The 17,967-nt window shown below is 36.8% G+C and overlaps 1 protein-coding gene across 6 annotated transcripts in view; it reads left to right on the top strand.

Annotated features, from left to right (window-relative positions):
* Positions 1-16,063, top strand: part of LOC135224369 (condensin-2 complex subunit H2-like) — a 239,361-nt gene extending 223,298 nt beyond the window's left edge. For all 6 annotated transcript variants that reach the window (XM_064263318.1, XM_064263316.1, XM_064263317.1 and 3 more), the window contains exon 15: positions 562-16,063. In XM_064263318.1, the coding sequence (XP_064119388.1) occupies positions 562-736 (175 nt within the window). In that variant the 3' untranslated portion in view covers positions 737-16,063. The remainder of the gene's footprint in view (positions 1-561) is intronic.
* The last annotated feature ends 1,904 nt before the right edge of the window (positions 16,064-17,967 follow it).

The raw sequence follows: 17,967 nt of genomic DNA, 5'->3' as shown, positions 1-17,967 counted from the left end.
TGGAGCAACAATACTTTTTAAGGAATTGCAGTACAGGCAGTCCCTGGGTTACGACGGTCTCGGCTTACGACGATCCAAGGTTACGACGCTTTTCAATTATATTAATCAGAAATTATTTCCAGGGTTACGACGCATGTTCCAGAGTTACGACGCCTACAAACGCTGATCTGGCAAAAATACAAAATAATCAATATTTTAAGGTGTTTTTTTGTGGATGAAAAATGCAATAAGAATGCAGTTTACATAGTTTTCAATGCGCCCAAAGCATTAAAAGTAAGGTTTTCTTAGGATTTTTTATGATGTTCTGGCTTACGACGATTTTCGGCTTACGACGCGTCTCAAGAACAGAACTCCTGTCGTAACCCGGGGACTGCCTGTATATTGATTGAATAAGACCTCATATTTATGAAGAGCAAACTGTGTTGGCTAGTCCTATGAAAATTAAGAATGTAATTTCAGCAGTCAAGTTAAACTATTGCCATGATGGCATAGTGATTATGTTTTAAGTTTATAGATTTTTATTATTATTGCAATTTATAACATAGTATCTTTAAATTTCAGGCGAAAGGGCCGTGTCAAAAATGCTTCTCACAAGAATGCATTGCTGGATGAACCTGTGATTACTTCTAATGAATCTCCAAACATCTGTGCAGATATTACTCATATTACTATAGCTGATAATATTCAAGTTGATAATTGTGATAATGCTAAAAAGGGCAGATTTAAGAAAAGATGACTTGTATAAATTTTTTATATATTTGTATTATAGTACATAGTGAGGTATAGTGCCTTATTTTGTCATGCCAAATTTTATATTTCTTTCTGCAAGTACTATTGATTGCAGAGTTTTGGTGGAAAATCTTCAAAAGACTTGAAATCTTACCCCCTTTTAGCATTCATACAAATATTTTTAAATGAGTTGGTAAGCCCAAAGGGCAGTAAATTTTATATACTCCATCTGCAACGGTATTCAGTTTAAGAAGGAAAATAAATGGGTTTCTACTTCTTATATAGCATTTAAAAGTTTTTGGGTGAAAGTATAGTTATTAGCAGTCCTGGGACTTATTACATACATTTTTTAACATATTGTTTGGATGTGTTTCAAATTGCTCTCCTTTTAGATTTGGTATCATGCTTGTAATTTGTGAAGCTCACTTCATGTTGTGTTTGGTGATTGCACATGAATCTGCTAGTACATTTATTTATATAATTTTTATTGTGCATTAGCTTTTGGGATTTTATGATTCACCATCTAACATGTGTTTGACTGTTTTCATTGCATATCATTAATTTTTGTGTCATTTCAGTCCTGGTTATTACATTTCAGGAAATATTTTTGCACTTTTTCTTATTCAAGTTAAAAATAATTTATTAGTAACAAGAAAGTCACATATCCATCCTTTGATTGGGTATATATTTTACTCAAACCATTAATAGCATTTATGGCATTGATTACCATTCTTAATTGTTTTGTCCTTTTTGTAATCATCATTTGGTTGTTTAAAAGATTTTACTTATATTGTATATGATTGTTATATATGGATGTATTTCTGGTATTGCTAAAGAATAAGTTATTCAGGTAGTTGCAGAAATACTCATCCTTTATTACATTCTTTTTAGGTTTTCATTTAGAATTACAAATATGTATAAGATGAAGGAAGAAGTGGCAAATTGTAGGGCACATCCTTAAATGCAATCAAAATGACATTTTTATGATAAAATAACATTTTATATGTACATACCAAATAATTACATTGCTCACTGTTTCACTTGCCGGCAGCTTAAAACTTTTTAATATCGTGTTAGCGCTAGTGTTGGTGTAGTTACTATCCCTGCCCACTTTCCGGATAAGAGAGGAACAACTTCAGCAAGGAGTTCAATTGTTTTTGTCCTTTTCCCATTAGGGGTGGAGGGAGGGCTCTGATTTGTAATCATTTGGTAAGTATACTGTATCATATATAAAACTTTTATCATAAAAATGTCATTTTTATATATGTAACTTGCCAAATAATTACATTGCTGAACCCCTCATTGACTCAATGGTGGGATATAGCTAGTTTCTGCTCCAAACATTATTAATGATAATGACTTAGACTACAGAAAATAATAGCATTGAAACAATGCTTGTTGTTCCTTACCTGATAAGAGAGCTATTACAGGTAGATACTGGCTCTGATCAGTACTCATGTTTTCTATATAGGGTGTGGCTAGTTAGCCAGATTCGCCTGTACAACAGTGTGGCTTTGTGGCAAGGATGAACCTGGTGACTACAAAGCATACAAGTTGTCAGTTGCCCCTGCCCTGGGTGTAGACTGACTAAATCCAGAGCAGATAAAACAACACAATTCACCTACACCGCAACAATATAAAGACACCACCCAATCATTAAAAATAAGATCGGAGGGCGCACCAAGCGCCCCCAGACTCCCTTGGAACTCAACACCTGATATCAAAGCCCTAAAGCACAACAATTATCGAATAACACTTTTGCGTCTTTCAGATAATGGGTAGTCATACACCAATCTACACTTACAATATTAAGAAATGGATAAATTATGTTTGAAGGACAACAACGTGACAGCAGTTCTGGTTTCATGAACTTTAGCTCTTACTCAAATTAAGTCCTCCTCTCCAACTTGCACATAGGCTTCACTGATCAGATCTTTAGAAAAAATGCTAGTCCATTCTTAGACAAGGGTTCTTGACTAAGCATCAGAGAAGATTCAAGGGACCTCAAATCTTTTTTGTGTCCAAATAATATCTTGTGCTCTCACTGGGCACAGAGTCCTCCCCTCTTCCTCTGCACCTAATATTTCCATCAAACTTTTGAAAATAAATGAATGAGGCCAGTGCTTGGTAGGGTCTTCATTTTTGGCTAAAAAGCCTAGGGTAAAAGAATATATGGCACCACCTTAAGCAAAACTCACTTTTGTCAATGGCATGCAACTCATTCACTCACTTTTGGCTGTGGCCAAGGCCACCAGGAAAAAGGGTTTTTCTGGTAAGATCTTTCAAGGAGGTGGAGGGAAGGGGTACGAACCGGGGTCCCGGGAGCCATTTAAGTACCACATCTAAATTCCTAGGGACTGTCTGTGATCCCTTGGACTTAGTGATGTCAAAAGATTTTCTGAGGTCCGATAGGTCTTGGTTAGCTGAAAGATCCAAACCTCTGTGATGGAACACTGAACTCAACATTGCCCTGTATTCTCTTATTGTATACAATGAAAGGTTCCTAGTCCTTAAATACAAAACGAAGTCCGCAACATCCACTATAGATGCCGTAGAAGCCAAGACATGTCTTCTACACCAAGTTTTAAAAATTGCCTTTGTGTCAGAAGAGGTGCACCTGCACTTTGACATTGCTTCCAAAGCAGCTCTTGAAAATCCCTTCTTTCGGAGGAGTTTCCTGAGTCTAGAACCTGTCAGGGCTAGAGTGGACAATTCTTGGTGGAAGTGGTTGAAATGGGGCTGTTTGAGCAGACTTACTCTGTGCATTCTGTGATTAACAGCCTTGGAAAGTCTCAGTAACAATAGGAGAGCTGGAAACCATTCCTTTTGTGGCCAAAATGAGGCCACTAAGATCATTTTGATGTTTAAGTGACTCCTGAACTTGTTAATCACCTCCTGTATCATGCTGAACGGTGAAAAGGCATAGAAGTCCATGTTTGACCAGTCCTGCAACATGGCATCCATCACCCAAGCAAGAGGGTTTGGGACTGGTGAACAAATAATTTTTTGTTGTTGCAAACAGATCTACAAGTGGTCTCCCCCACAGTTTCCAAAGATCCTTACACACCTGAGGATGAAGAGTCCATTCTGTGGAGAGTACCTGCTTGCAACAGCTCAACCTTCTACAAGGACATTGAGTCTGCCCTGGATAAATCTGGTTGCCAACTTCATCTTGTTGTCCGGCCATAAAAGAAGGGATTTCGCTCCCTTGTAAAGTAAGAATGATTGTGTCCCTCCTTGTTTCTTTATATACGCCAGGGCTGTGGTGGTGTCTGAGTGTACCGTCACTACATGGTAGTAGACTACCAATGCAAAATGCTTTAGACCCAGTCAAATGGCTTTCATTTCTTTTAGATTGATTTGCCAGTGTTTGTTCTTTGGACCACTGATCTGAAACTTCTTGATTTCCCAAAAGGGTGCTCTAACTTAGGTTGGATGTGTCTGCATAAAAGACTAGGTTGGCTTGCAGGTAAAATTGAAGATTTCTCATATGAAGTCTCCTTAGATGAACAAACTGTTCCATCGAAGCTAAGGTTCCGAGAAGGCTCAGCCACTGATTCGCTGTGCAGGTTTGACACGCACAAAATTCGTTGATTTTCTTTAGGCAAGATTGAATTCTCTTGGGGGATGGAGAACCTGGAAACTCTGTGTGTCTATCATCATCCCCAAATAGAGAATTGTCTGAGACGGAACCAACTGGGACCTTAGAAAGTTGACAAGAATGCCCAGTTCTTGTACTAGATGAATCATCTTCGTAATGTCCTCCATGCACCTCTTCTCTGACTGCGATTGAAGTAACCAGTCGTATAAGAAGGGGGATATGTTTATCCCCATCAGTTAACCATTTGGCAAGCAGAGCAAGGACTAGTGTAAGTATTTGTGGAGCGGTTGAAAGGCCAAAACATAATGCTTAAAATTGGTGTACTCTTCCCTGAAACACAAAGCGTAGGTATTTCCTGACTTCTGATGAACAGGGATGTGTAAGTAGGCATGCTGCATGTCTGTGGATGCCATCCAGTTGCCCCTCTGAAATTTCTCCATCCTGAACATAGTCTTTTTTACAAAGAAATTCAGGACGTTCTCATCCAAAACCAGCCTCCATCCCCCTGATGCTTTAGGGACCACAAATAGACGTTTGTAAAACCTGTCTGACTTGATGTACTTTCCTTCCTCATTGGCTCTCTTCTTGAGGAGTGAGGCTTCTTTGTTAGCCGGTGCCGAAAACCTCTTGGAGCCTACTGAGTAGATGGTCTACACGATGGGCGTGTTGGCCAACAGAGGTTTTCACAGAAGGGAATGGAGTAACCCCACTCCTTCCAAAAATGTAGAAACCTTGCTCCTGCAGGAGCATGAAGGACACAATCCGTACTTTCAGGCAGACAGCTTAGTTAACGACTTTTTAGAAGTTTGAGCTGACAAACGAAGGTTCAATCGTGGTCTAGACTGGGCTCTGGTTCTGCTACCTCGAAAGGGCAAAGTTTGAAGGGGAGAAACATTCCTGGTGCTTGCAGGAGTCGGATCCCTAGGGGGTCTAGAAGGACGAGCAAGAAGATCTTGAGTAATCTTCTTTTGAAGCTCTGAAGAAACATCACTCATCGTCGAAGTAAAGGAGAAGTATTGGTTGAGAGAAGATAAAAGTGTGGACTTCTGTGAAGAAGATAAACTCTTTGTCGTAAATGAGCACCGAAGCTCTCATTTCTTCAGGATACCTAAATCGTAGAGCAATGCTAACATTTGAGTCCCGTCCCTTATGCTTTTATCCTTACTTGAAAGGATGTTTAGCCAATCGGTCGCTATGTTGTCCGGTAGGGAATAGTTCTTGATTTTTCAGGCCTGACCAATCTAGGAAACTCAAAACCTCAAAAATTCCTATAAAGGTTTTTAAGATGATGATCAATCTCCATAGGGGAGGACATCACTGGCACTGTTGAAAGCTTACCTGTGTTATGAGTCTATGAGACCCAAGAAGTCTCCCCGAGAGAGGGAGCTTCCCTGGTTTTGTAAGCCGAATACCTACACTGCACCAGACAAGAAGGGGAATAGCTAAATGAAGATTTCCTCTCCTCTTTTCTCAGCTAGCCAACTATCCAATTTGCTGAGAGCCTTCCTCTCCAAAGGAGGAAGTACTATTTTCAGTAGTTTGCTGTCTGAAGGCTCCTATCATGAAAACTGTAGAATTGGAGAGGCAGGAGCTGCAGGACTGAGGAATCCTGGGAAGTTGTGCAGCAGGTACTTCAATAACGCCACATAAGCAGCCAAAGGTGAGCCTTGATCTAAAACTTCTTCCTCACCATGGTCTTCTGAAGACATGCAACAGCAACAAACTCCTAGGGTCCTGGTTAGAAGAGGGGCCTTTCTTGAGCAGATTCAAAGTGTCAGATAACTTATGTTGTATTGGGAACAGTGAAGGATCCGTGGAAGACAAAGGAATGGCTGGTGCCAAGCGTGTTGCGGAATGCGTCAGACAATCCAAAGGCAAAGTCCATTCATGTGGAACACTTGATTGTAAAAGGGTGCTCGTATACTGGCGAGTGCTGAAAAACTAGAGACTCGGGCGCCCCTGGGTGCTTGGGCGCTATGGGCGCTCAGGGGTTAGTAGCAGCTCAGCTGCTTGTGGCGGCTCGGGCACCATTAGATGCTCTGGAGAGGAAGAGGAACATTTTGAGGCTGAAGAATGGCCTGGCTCTAGCATAGGTCGTTCCAGTGAAAAACGTTTTGGGAGTCTCAAAAACTACTTGTAGGTTTCACTGGCTCCCTAAATCTTTTTCATGGCACTTAGGAAGAGAGCAGACTGTAGGAATAGGCTTTTTCATCACTAAAGCACTACTGGCACCTATTCTCAGAGCCGGACGCCTCGGAACTTTAGGACAACCTGTACACTTTCCTCTGGGTGGCTTTCTAGTGGTCATCCTTCGTCGTAACCTTGGATGTTGCAGCAGGTCCAACTGTGGGGGCTACTGTCCATGGACAGTCCTCACCAACCTCGCTATGGCCTCTGGTATGACTGCTCCCAGATGCAGGGGAGTGCACCTGTGACTTATGCCTAAGAGTGTCGGCAGGAAGAACAGTTGCCTCCACTTACACTTCACTATCAATACTTTTATTCTCTTCCTTATCCATAAGGACACACACTGAACTTGCTAACTGAGTCACTGTATCAACAATCAATACCATAGCTTCAAAATAAATTACACACGATTTTCGATTCAAGGCTGACAAGGGGATTGGGATTGGAAGTAGGGGAGTAGGTTGATTAATTGAAGGATGAAACAGGTGGCAAAGCGAGAGCAGGCATAGAAATACTGGGATTATCCACAGAAGACTTAGCGTAATTATCTGAAGTCTTAAATTTTACTGTCTTTTCCTCCTCTAGCAGCTGCCTTCTGTTTCGTATCCCTGTCAAACTTGGTTAAGAGAGAACCTAAAGCCTTCCATTTCTTAGCATCCTACTCTGCAAATTCATTTCAGGTCTTGTCAGTTATTATTCCTGTCCTTTACATTCAGTGCATGTGTCAAAATCATACTTCTCCTTTGTCAGTCTGGTATTGCAACCTTTACTACAATACCTTACACTAGCAGCACTAGTGTCAAACATGGAAATGAAAAAATTTGTCTCGAAACAGTCAAATCCAGGTAATTAGTCATAATAAAGTAGAATTAATGTTCTCCAACAGAGAATTAGACCAAAACAACAAAGCCATAACTACAATACTTCACCAAACAACCCCAAAGGAAAAGCCAACAAAAACCAAAATCTAAGTTGAATGCTCCACAACTGGACTTCAGTTGAGAGCCGGCAGAAAACAATTGAACTCCTTGCTGAAGTTGTTCCTCTCTTATCCTGAAAATGGGCAAAGCTGTTCCTCTCTTATCCTGAAAATTGGCGAAGGTGTTTCTCTCTTATCCTGAAAATGGGCGAAGCTACGTAGTACCTACACCGACACTAGCGCTACTGCGATTTTCAAAATTTTTAAGCTGCCAGTGAGTAAAATTGTGAGCAATGTAATTACTTGGTAAGTTACATATATAAAAATACTTTTATCTAATATAGATATTTTTTACTTTGACCTAAGGTTTGAGAGTTTTCTGCCAGTTATCTGTTTCTCCTATTTGGAAGATTCACAGAAGACTGTATCTGTAATTGCTGTCCCAATTCATTATTTATCTGCTGAAGGATGCTTGAACTATGCATAAAATGCTACCCTAGCATCATAGATACCAATAAAGTCTTCCCAATAGCATGTCATCCATTTTGCATATATAAACCACACTATTCACTTTTTCCCTATGCGCTTTCAAAGCTGCTGCTTCTCTTCATATATAGAAGATTGAAGAAAACTGGTGTTTCTGTGTGTACTCTAGCCATGAATCTTTACATTCTACTGTCACTTCAGAAATGTCCATGGGTCTTTTATATATGCAGGCCTTTGGAAATCTGTTCTATCTCTGCAGAAATATATTTGTCTGTACCTGATAAAATATGGCAGAATACTGTAGTCATTATTATCTGCAAACTTCAAAGTAAACTTTAGGAATCGGTTCCAGGCCAAAACCTGGTGAAAATCCATGCTAATGGTTTTGAAATTTGCACTAACCCCATAAGAGTTAGAATTTTTATACTTTTAATCTGATTTTTGAGGCATTTGAGTCACAACTTGTAGTAGCTTAAATATCCTCTGATGGCAGATGTCCTTGGACAGCAGTTTTTTTAGAACCTTTAATTAGTTAAATTTCCTTCTTTACAAAAGAATATAGAAAAATTAAATACGAAGTATAGGAAAATCAAAATGCTATTGAGAAAGACTTAGACTCATTTAACAATGAATTAGATGTTTGATTAAATAGTTATAAGAGATGAGTATATTTTTTTTAGAGTTTACAAATTATAGGCAGTGAACAGGACATGGTATTGTAGTGAATGAATTATGGCAGCAGAGGTTTTTCAACTGAGCAGTTCACTATAAGTACCTATTGAAGTTTTTCCCATTGCTGCTTGGTATTTTACATATACTATGCAATATACTTTGGGAATAAATCTGGGAAACACTGTGATGAAATCATAATCCATCTTTAAGGAATATCCACCAGTTTATATAATTGAACTATAAAACTCCATTTACGTGTCTGCACTTCTGGAATGTTGTCTTCAATTTTATTATTAAATAAATACTTCGTTATATTTTCACTTTGGAAGAGTGTTCTAAGTTACGCTTGTTTCTGTAATAATTTTACTGATCACCTGCTATAATACTATAATTCATGTGGAATACTCTCACAGACACTGTCCAGTTTGTATCATCAAGTGTGATCAACATCCAATGTTTACATGGTCAAATTTCCTGGGACGTCTTGCATGTTGGTAACAGTGAAATTCAGTTAATATGTAAGAGAATCTAACTCTTGTGCAAACTAAAGTAAGATTACACCACAGGAAGTCGTTTAACTGATTTTCTCCTGTCCTGTGTTTGCTTTCATTTCTCCTATTTCAGTCTTTTCATAAGTATTTATGTAGTATAATTCACCATGTTAATATGAAGTATACGTAAGGTGAAGTAGAATGTTTTAAGCTTACTTTGTATTTTGTAACAACTAGCTCAGATTTTTCATACAAATTATATTATACATAATGTTCATAGTAATTTCTTGAGTAATAGTTGTTGAGGTGAAGAAATATAAACGACAGTTAGTACCTCATTTGTCGAATGTTTCTTATTTTGAATTTTCCATTTTTCGAAAAATTTTGTATCACTTGTCGAACAAATGCTCATACGTACTTCGAACTGACTGATTATCTAGTTTATACTTGTATTCGACGGCCTACTGGGTCTTACAAGTTAAACGGTATTATTATTATTTATTTATTTTTATTTTTTTTCATTTACAATGTATAGTTTAATGATAACCATATTCGACAAAATAAATAAAAGTATAAAGCATTTAATATAAAATTTAGCTTTCAATATAACATTTAGCATAAAAGTTGTATGTGACGTCACACCCAGCTGACTTGAGACTGAATGAGGGAGCATTGATATGTTGAGTAGAGAGGAAGAGAGAGTTAAAATATTATTATATGTATGTAAAAGCAATAACAGTTCACATAAAAAAGGCAATTTCCCAATCAATTTAACGTAATGATAAAATATGAAATTAATCAAATGCAGTACAGAAAAAAAAAGTCTTAATTGAGCCAGTAGTGTTTGGTGTGCCGAGTGAGACGGTCTAGTTGAACAATATTAACAAAATATTAATGAAAGAACTAAGCTTTTCACAATAAAATTTACATAAATGATTAACAAAATCATTTGTCATTGCAGTGATACACAGCTAACTTGAGGTAAAGGGAGGGAGCGTTTATATTTTTGAGGAATAATGAATGAATTATTTCAAGTTATTGTGCGTCGTGGTATTGTTGAGGAGAGAAGAGATAGTAAAATCTTTACTATATGTATGCAAAAGCAGTGCCAATTCACATAAAAAATAAATATTTTACAGTAAATTTAACATGATAAAACATGAAAACAATCAAATGCAATAAAGTAAAAAAAGAAAAAAAAAAAGCTTGCTTGAGTCTGTGTTCGGTGCGCTAAGTGAGACGATAGTGAGGAGAGGAGAGGGAAGAAGGGCTCTGCTTCCCACTGACTTTTCAGCTGGGCTGGGATGATTATTCACACATTTCTTTCACTTACACTTGATATGCCCAAATCACTTTTGTTACAGTAAAATACCAATCTAGTGACAATTGCGTTTTACGATTTTTTACCACTGTAAAGTAACTCAGCCCAGTAATAAACAAAGTAGCGCCACTTTCAGCTTCTGCGTGCCTTCAATAGTTTGTTTAAACGGCTTCCATGTGGAAAATTTTTTATCTCTTTCCTTTTCTTGCATTCTTGACTTATTACTTATTTGTTTGCAAAATCCTCATGTTTGTTTTGAAAGTCTGCCGTTTGCCAACAGTAAGTTGATGTATTGTGCCATAATTAATCTCTTTAGTGCACTTACGATCCAAGTGTAAACACGCTGATTACTCTCTCTCTCTCTCTCTCTCTCTCTCTCTCTCTCTCTCTCTCTCTCTCTCTCTCTCTCTCTCTCTCTCTCTCTCTCTCTCTGACACACGCTATCGATTCCTTTGATTATCCTTACACCTAATATGTGAATAAAATTTATTTTATTATCAACCTTTGCATACTGCAACCAATTTGGTTTGCTCAAAGGGTTCATGTCTCTCCTCCCTCCATCCCCCAGCTGGCCGGTGCCATTTTCACCAAACAGTTCATGAATCGTACACAGATAATATATAATTTAGAAAATTTGACTTCATATAACCTACGGTTTCATTTTTTTCATTCTTAATTTAACTTTTGAACACTAATAATAGAAAAAATGTGAAAAGGGGGACATTTTAGGTTGGCTGGAATGAATTAACCTGATTCCCTTTATTTCGTATGGGGATATTTGTTTCATATTTAGAGCAAATCGTACTTCGAACAGCCTTCTGGAACAGATTAAGTTCGAAGTACGAGTTACTACTGTATTTTGAATCCATCCTTGCTTCCATGTTATACATTTCATCATCAATTGAATGAAAATTTTCAACATGTTATTTGCTGTCTAGGTTTGCCAGAATTAACCTCTGAATTTATTCTCATACAGTGATAAAAACCAAGTTTTAGCTCAGATACTTGGAGAAATGGAATCAAGCCATGTGTTGCTGCTCTTTTACAATCTGTCTTATGCATTTTACTCTTGCTTTATTATAGTTTATTGTTGATTTTTCTCTTAAGTTTTGCTGTCTAGAGGATATTGCAGGGGATACATTCAGTAAAATCAATATATTACCTTTTATCAAGTGTGGTTTTAATTCCACAATCAGGAGCATTTACAGTGGAATGAATAACTTTTTGCACGTTATCTTTTACACATCTGCTACAGGGAGTATTTTTGTCATTTCTCTATTCACAGATTGTCAAAAATATAGGCATAATTCATTTGTAATTGGTTAGTGTTTAAAATACCTTTCAACATTTTTTCAAGATTTTTAGTTTTATGTACTACAAAAGAAATTGCCACCAATAGATTGCATTTATGTAGATGTTTAGTTGGTTCATTAAGAAGGCATTACTTAAGGATGAAATAAGACACTTTTCCTGTGTGTAAATCTTGGTATATTGTTAGCAATACATTTAAAATACCTAAGCTTTACAAGGACTATTGTCCATGTCATCAGTGGGAATGAAACTAGACAAAAGTTTCTATATGATCAGATTACTTTTATCAGGTTCTTACTCAATCATCTGACTACTTGACCATTCTATTATTATTAATAGGTGTTAGTTTTTCCAGACCTCTGAGTCTCAAGTAGACTCTTCTCGGGCTGGTTACTTGACCATTCTGCTTTATTATGATTATGCTGCCCATATGCCGCTGAGTGGGGGCTGTTAATCCAGATTCTTCAAGGACTCATAAAAAGTCAAATACCTGACATATGTTGCCCAATTCCACAATTAACAGTCCTCATTGAACAGCAGATGGACTACAACTAAAAACCTGAATGGTCAAGGCATCAGAAGATCAAGCTGGAATCTGATGTAGTAATAGTACCTCGATCTTAGCACTTCAAGTTGTACCAATTCAAAGACACGCAACTTTCATTGGAACGTAAGTAATTGGCACATGCAGTTTTTCCAGACATGCGACATTTGGGGAATCCTCAAGAAAATCTAAAGAGTGTTTGTGTATGATTTTTTAAGTAATTTACGTTTTCATGCTTTTATGTGTAAATATGTATGAAAAAAAAAAAAATTTTTTTACACGCATAAATATGATGCAAAGGTAATTGCAGCATTTACAGTTAGTGTACTTTTACAAGTTCTGATAACCATTCGCAAAGTTATTGCACTTTTATGCTTTTCAGTGTAAAGTTGGTATGGAAAATTTCTATTACGTATTCATATTTTTGTACATAAATGGGATACAAAGGTAGTACAGGTTTTCTCTCTCTCTCTCTCTCTCTCTCTCTCTCTCTTCGTAGTTAGTGCTCACACATATTTTTACAACTTATTATTTCTCTGTATGTCTACCTGTACAGTACACAGTAATTTCAAATTGATTGAATTTTACTTGTACCATCTATGAACACCGTACGTATAGTCTTTATTTTATTGAATTGTACCTTCTTTATGACTGATGTATGAAGTTAACCTAGTGATGTAAAGAAAACTTTTTATTCTTTGAGTGAAAAAGACAATGGCATCCCATGAATTAGGGGTAACGTTAGTATACTTCCATACCTATATAAATGTGTTAGTATGGGAAATACAGTTCCAATTACGATACTGTACCCTGTTTTTATGTCAACCATTTATTTCTTTTTTAAGGGTAATGTATCAAACTAACTTGTAAGTGAAATTACAGTACCTTTAAATTCATTTAAAACTTAACTTGATACTTTGGGAGCATGTTTAGTGATATTTAGTGTTTAAACTAGAAATAAGCATGTATTAGCATTTTTAGCAATTGTACCAAACTTACACAAATCCTCACCTTATGCAAGGGGTTCTGGAACCTAACCTCACATAAGTTTGAGGTATTACTGTATGATGTCCTCAGAAATTTTGTTTCAAGCTCTGTGACAATAAGGACGACAGTATTTCTCACAAAGTTTAAGGATTTTTAGTGTGAATTTTTAACAGTATATGAAGATTTACACACGGAAAGGGTCTTTATGTTATCCTAATCTTCCAAATACATAATTTTTATGGGTAGCCAGAGCCTGTCAGATTAGTGTAAGGTAGTTGAATTCTTCTATCATGGTAAAGATCTTTATTTTATTTTAGTATTGTTCTCAAGAACTTGGTCCTCTGTTGTTTTACATAATCACTTTTATTCAGTGTACACAGGCTTTAACTGATTCAGTCAATCCTTTATCATGTTCACTCATAGAATGTGGGATTCTCTTGCCTTCATCTTCGTTACCTGGATATTTCAACCTGCACTTTCTCAAAATGTAGTCATGCCATGAATAAAAGGTATGAAATTCATCATCATGGCCTCTGCCAGGGACAAATTGTTTAGGGTGTATCTCTACACAAACAAAATTTTCAACAGAAAAATTATCAAATAAGTTGTACCATTTAAAACTTCAGTAATCATACTCTGGAATGTGTAATGTTTCTTTAATAAGGGTAGATACACTTAATATTTTGTTGGTAAGTAGTATACTCATGTAAAGGGTGGTGTTTTCCATTTACAATAAGTGTGGGCTTTTCTTCAGGTAGGAGTTAATGCAGTATTATGGCTGTTAATCAGATATGAATGCATTTAATTTTAGTATTTATTGAAATTTGCATGCTGTGTAATTTTATTGAAAGTGATAGCATTTTCTTTATCCATGGATGCTGTAGTAAAACAGTATTTTTAATTTCCATTGAAAGATGAAAAAATTTAATGTGTTTAATGCCATATTATGGCTGTTAATCAGATATGAATGCATATTTCAATATTTATTAAAATTTGCATGCTGTGTAATTTTATTGAAAGTGATAGCATTTTCTGTATCCATGGGTGCTGTACTACAACAGTATTTTTAATTTCCATTGAACGATGAAAAATTTAACGTGTATGAAGCCTTTCCTTAGTTGGAAACCAGACTATCACAAACTTTGGTTCCATGTGGTCTTGAACTGCTGGATTGGCAGATATGTAAGTTTTCAAAATTATTGTTGTTAGCTTGGTTGCTGTGTTTAGAAAATTTAGTTAAATGAAAACTAGTTGCACCAGGTTTCAAGATTTTAATCATTTGGCATGAATGTTCTCATGAAGGAACATATGATATATCATCCTAGTCTAAATGTAATTAGGAAATACTATGTAAAAAAATTCAGGTATACTTTCTTGCTGGGTTAAAAAATTTATAAAGAAAGCAAATATTTCTGCCTTGTTCAACTCGAAATCTTGTTATACTGTTAATGAATAAAAATAGTTATGTTGGATGTCACATCACCTAAAGAATAGAATTCTACTAACTGGCATGCTCTGGCAAGTTCTCATACCAAAGTTGGCCATCATTGTTGTGCCTGATCAGAGCAGAATATGTTCCGCAAAACAAAGGGTGAAGTGCATGCATAATTAGGTGGTTATCCTGGTCCAGCTTCACAAGATTTATTAGTATTCTTCCATGTTGGTTCCCTCAGAAGGGTATGACCCCATCCTGGGTAAACTACTCCGATTTCAGTCTCATTTATATATTATTATTTTGTTTTGTGGGAGATTGCTGCAAGTTGGCAACATTTTAGGCTATAGCTTTTTTTTTTTTTAAAGAAATTATAACTATATCTATTGATATAGAACCATCAAAGGTAATGACTGTTGCAAGGAATATCCTCTTCCAACAAGCACAGTGAGAAAGGTATAGCTTGGCTTGTAGTATAATTAATAATGTCTCAAGATTTTGAGTCCAGTTATACACTTCATGTCTCTTTATGGAGTACTGTACATAGATTTTCACTTGAGCTTATCTTTTGTCAATCTAGAAGGGAAATTGATGACAATATCCATTTTGTGGTAAAGGTAACAGAATTGTAAGGGAAGGCAGCTTAATATCCATTCACTGGCAGTTTATGTAGTTTTACCTGTGGTTTGGTTTAAATTGATTTTATGTGCAACCATGAGAAATTAATTTGATTTGCATTTGATGTAATACTGAATGGTAGAAGGATTTCTTTCCCATGTGAAAAATGTTTATCCAATTTTCTTATTGGAAATATTTTTCCCAGTAATAATGGCAAATATTTTTTCTTATGATAAGCTGTAAGTTTTTAAGTTTTTTTTTTTTTGCTTGCTTGCTTGCTTTACTTTTTGAAAATTTTTGCTACTCTCTCTGATGTATACTTATACAGTATATGTGCAAATTGTTCTGACTAAAATGATCACTTTCTTTTATGTTGGAAATTGTTAAAACAGAGGTGCCTACTATCCAGTAGTATGCATTCAATGCCTTGATCTACATGTAATTTTGGACTTGTCAGCATAGGAGACTCTTGTGATGTGTGAACCACAGGGACTACATGTTGGTTAGACTGCTGTCTCAGCTTGTAAATATTTATTTAACTAGGTTTGAGGAGCAATTTGAAATTTACACCTGACAGTCCCAAAGTATATTGTATATTTCTTTCTCCGAGGAAATTAGCAGATGGCATGACATTTATTTAGCTTCTCTGTACAAAATGTTAATATAAATTTTATATCTGGTATGTAGTGTGAAAAATCATATTTTATTAAGTCCCAGAATGTACCTGAACTACCCCATTTATAATAGTTTAATACAACACACGAATTGCTGTATTTTTTGTCCTCTAGGTTTATAATAATCATATTTTATTTGCAATTTATTAAAATTCTTACAAGAACCTTACAAAATAATTTATGCTAATTAAACTTTGATCATATCTCAACAATGTGTCAAAGGAATGCTTACATTCACAAGACACTTATTTAACCTACCACATTACTTACTGAAAACTAGTGTTCAATGCTACTATCATGCTTCAAGCTGACAAACTGGTTGAATTAAACATTAAAATAATGCTTGAGTGAAAGATGCATTATTATAATGCTTCAAGTTTAATATTTAAGTACAGTATAGTCACCAGTGTCAAGTAATTTGTATTTTTCCTTACAGAAACCTGAGGTCTTTACACGTGGGATGAACTTTCAGTGCAAGCTGGCGCCAGCCATTTAACTAAAAACAAGGTGGTAATTGGTAGTTGGCTACCAACGGTAGGGACGTTCCTTGCTAGACAAGGGGTTAATGTGCTCGCCTATCAATTTGGTAGTTGTGGTTCGATTTCCCGTTCTGTCAACATGGAATCAGAGGAATTTGTTTCTGGTGAATAGAAATTAATTTCTTGATATAATGTGGTTTGAATCCCACAATAAGCCAATTGGTTCCTGGCCACATAAAAATATCTAATCCTTTGGGCCAGCCCTAGGAGAGCTGTTAATCAGTTCAGTGGTCTGGTTAAACTAAGATATACTTTTCTTATCCAATTGCAGGGATGGAAGCCCTGCCATTCACTTTACCTTTTGGCCCAGGTAGCAGAATGAGGTGGGGCATTTATGTAAAGATCTCAGGTATACTTGTATGTTTGGAATAATACAAATTACTTTAAAAAAATTTCATTTCCTACATGTATACAAACCCTCAAATCTTTACATACGGGAGACAACAGGTGACCAAGAATGGCTTGCAAGCGTTCATCTAGTTGTCCCTGTCAAAATAGGACAATCTTGCTGCTGTATCTATTAGCCTTGCAGATATTTCTTGCTAGGGTGAGAGTTTGGCTTCCAAGTCTGTGCAACTCTCAGGCTGGGACCAAATACAAACAGTCAGTCCTGCCCTAGAGACGCTGCGCTTGACCAGTATCGTTGACATACATCAGATGTACCCTAATCAAAGCAAGAAGAGTCAAGTGAAAACTTGGGGAGAGGTTGATATCCTACCAAAAGACATACACTACCCAGGTTCCAGCCACCACAATATGATGCTTAAGGCTACGGGCACTCCCCACCAGCCCCAGGGGGTTAAGTGGAGAGGAAAGCCATAGAGGTTGAAAGGGAGACCCTCAATTGCTTCTGTGGTCCCAGAGGGAGAAGAGAACTTCATTAAAATCTCTCTAAACTATTGCAAAACTTGGTTGTATGATAACCAGTGGCTAAGATCAATCCCCGACTATGTTCTGAAGAACATTTGAAAGAGAAAAGGATCAATCCTGGCTCTTGATGTTTCTACCTGGCACACTCTTGGTTCCCTGTGTAACCCCCAAAATGGATCAGTAACAACTAGTCTCAAAAGGATGACAAAAACCTCCAACTACAGTTGACGTACAACCGAGTCATCGAGAGAGACTGACTTGGACTATTTCCAGCTGATCCAAAGAATCGATGGTAGATGAAGGCCACAGACAATCTGTGGAAAAGGAGACTAATACTTGTACAGGTCCAGGAGAGTGGGCGTATATAAATGACCATGAAAATATGTAGCTGCTACAAAGGCGGTCCCTGACTGGCCTGGGTCATCGCTCATGTGAAGGGAACATAATCATTCTATATCCTATGGGGATAACCTCACTTCTCGAAGAAATTGGTCCAATCGTAGAAGTTGAATATGAACAAACCGCCCGAGGACACACGGTTATGGGGCTTGTCACAGGCGTGGCCATCCATAAGGTCTACAGAAAC

Source organism: Macrobrachium nipponense, chromosome 12 (genome assembly GCF_015104395.2).
Source record: "Macrobrachium nipponense isolate FS-2020 chromosome 12, ASM1510439v2, whole genome shotgun sequence".
NCBI lineage: Eukaryota > Metazoa > Arthropoda > Malacostraca > Decapoda > Palaemonidae > Macrobrachium > Macrobrachium nipponense.
The sequence above is the reverse complement of the archived record's forward strand: the minus strand, read 5'-3'. Positions and strand labels throughout refer to the sequence as shown.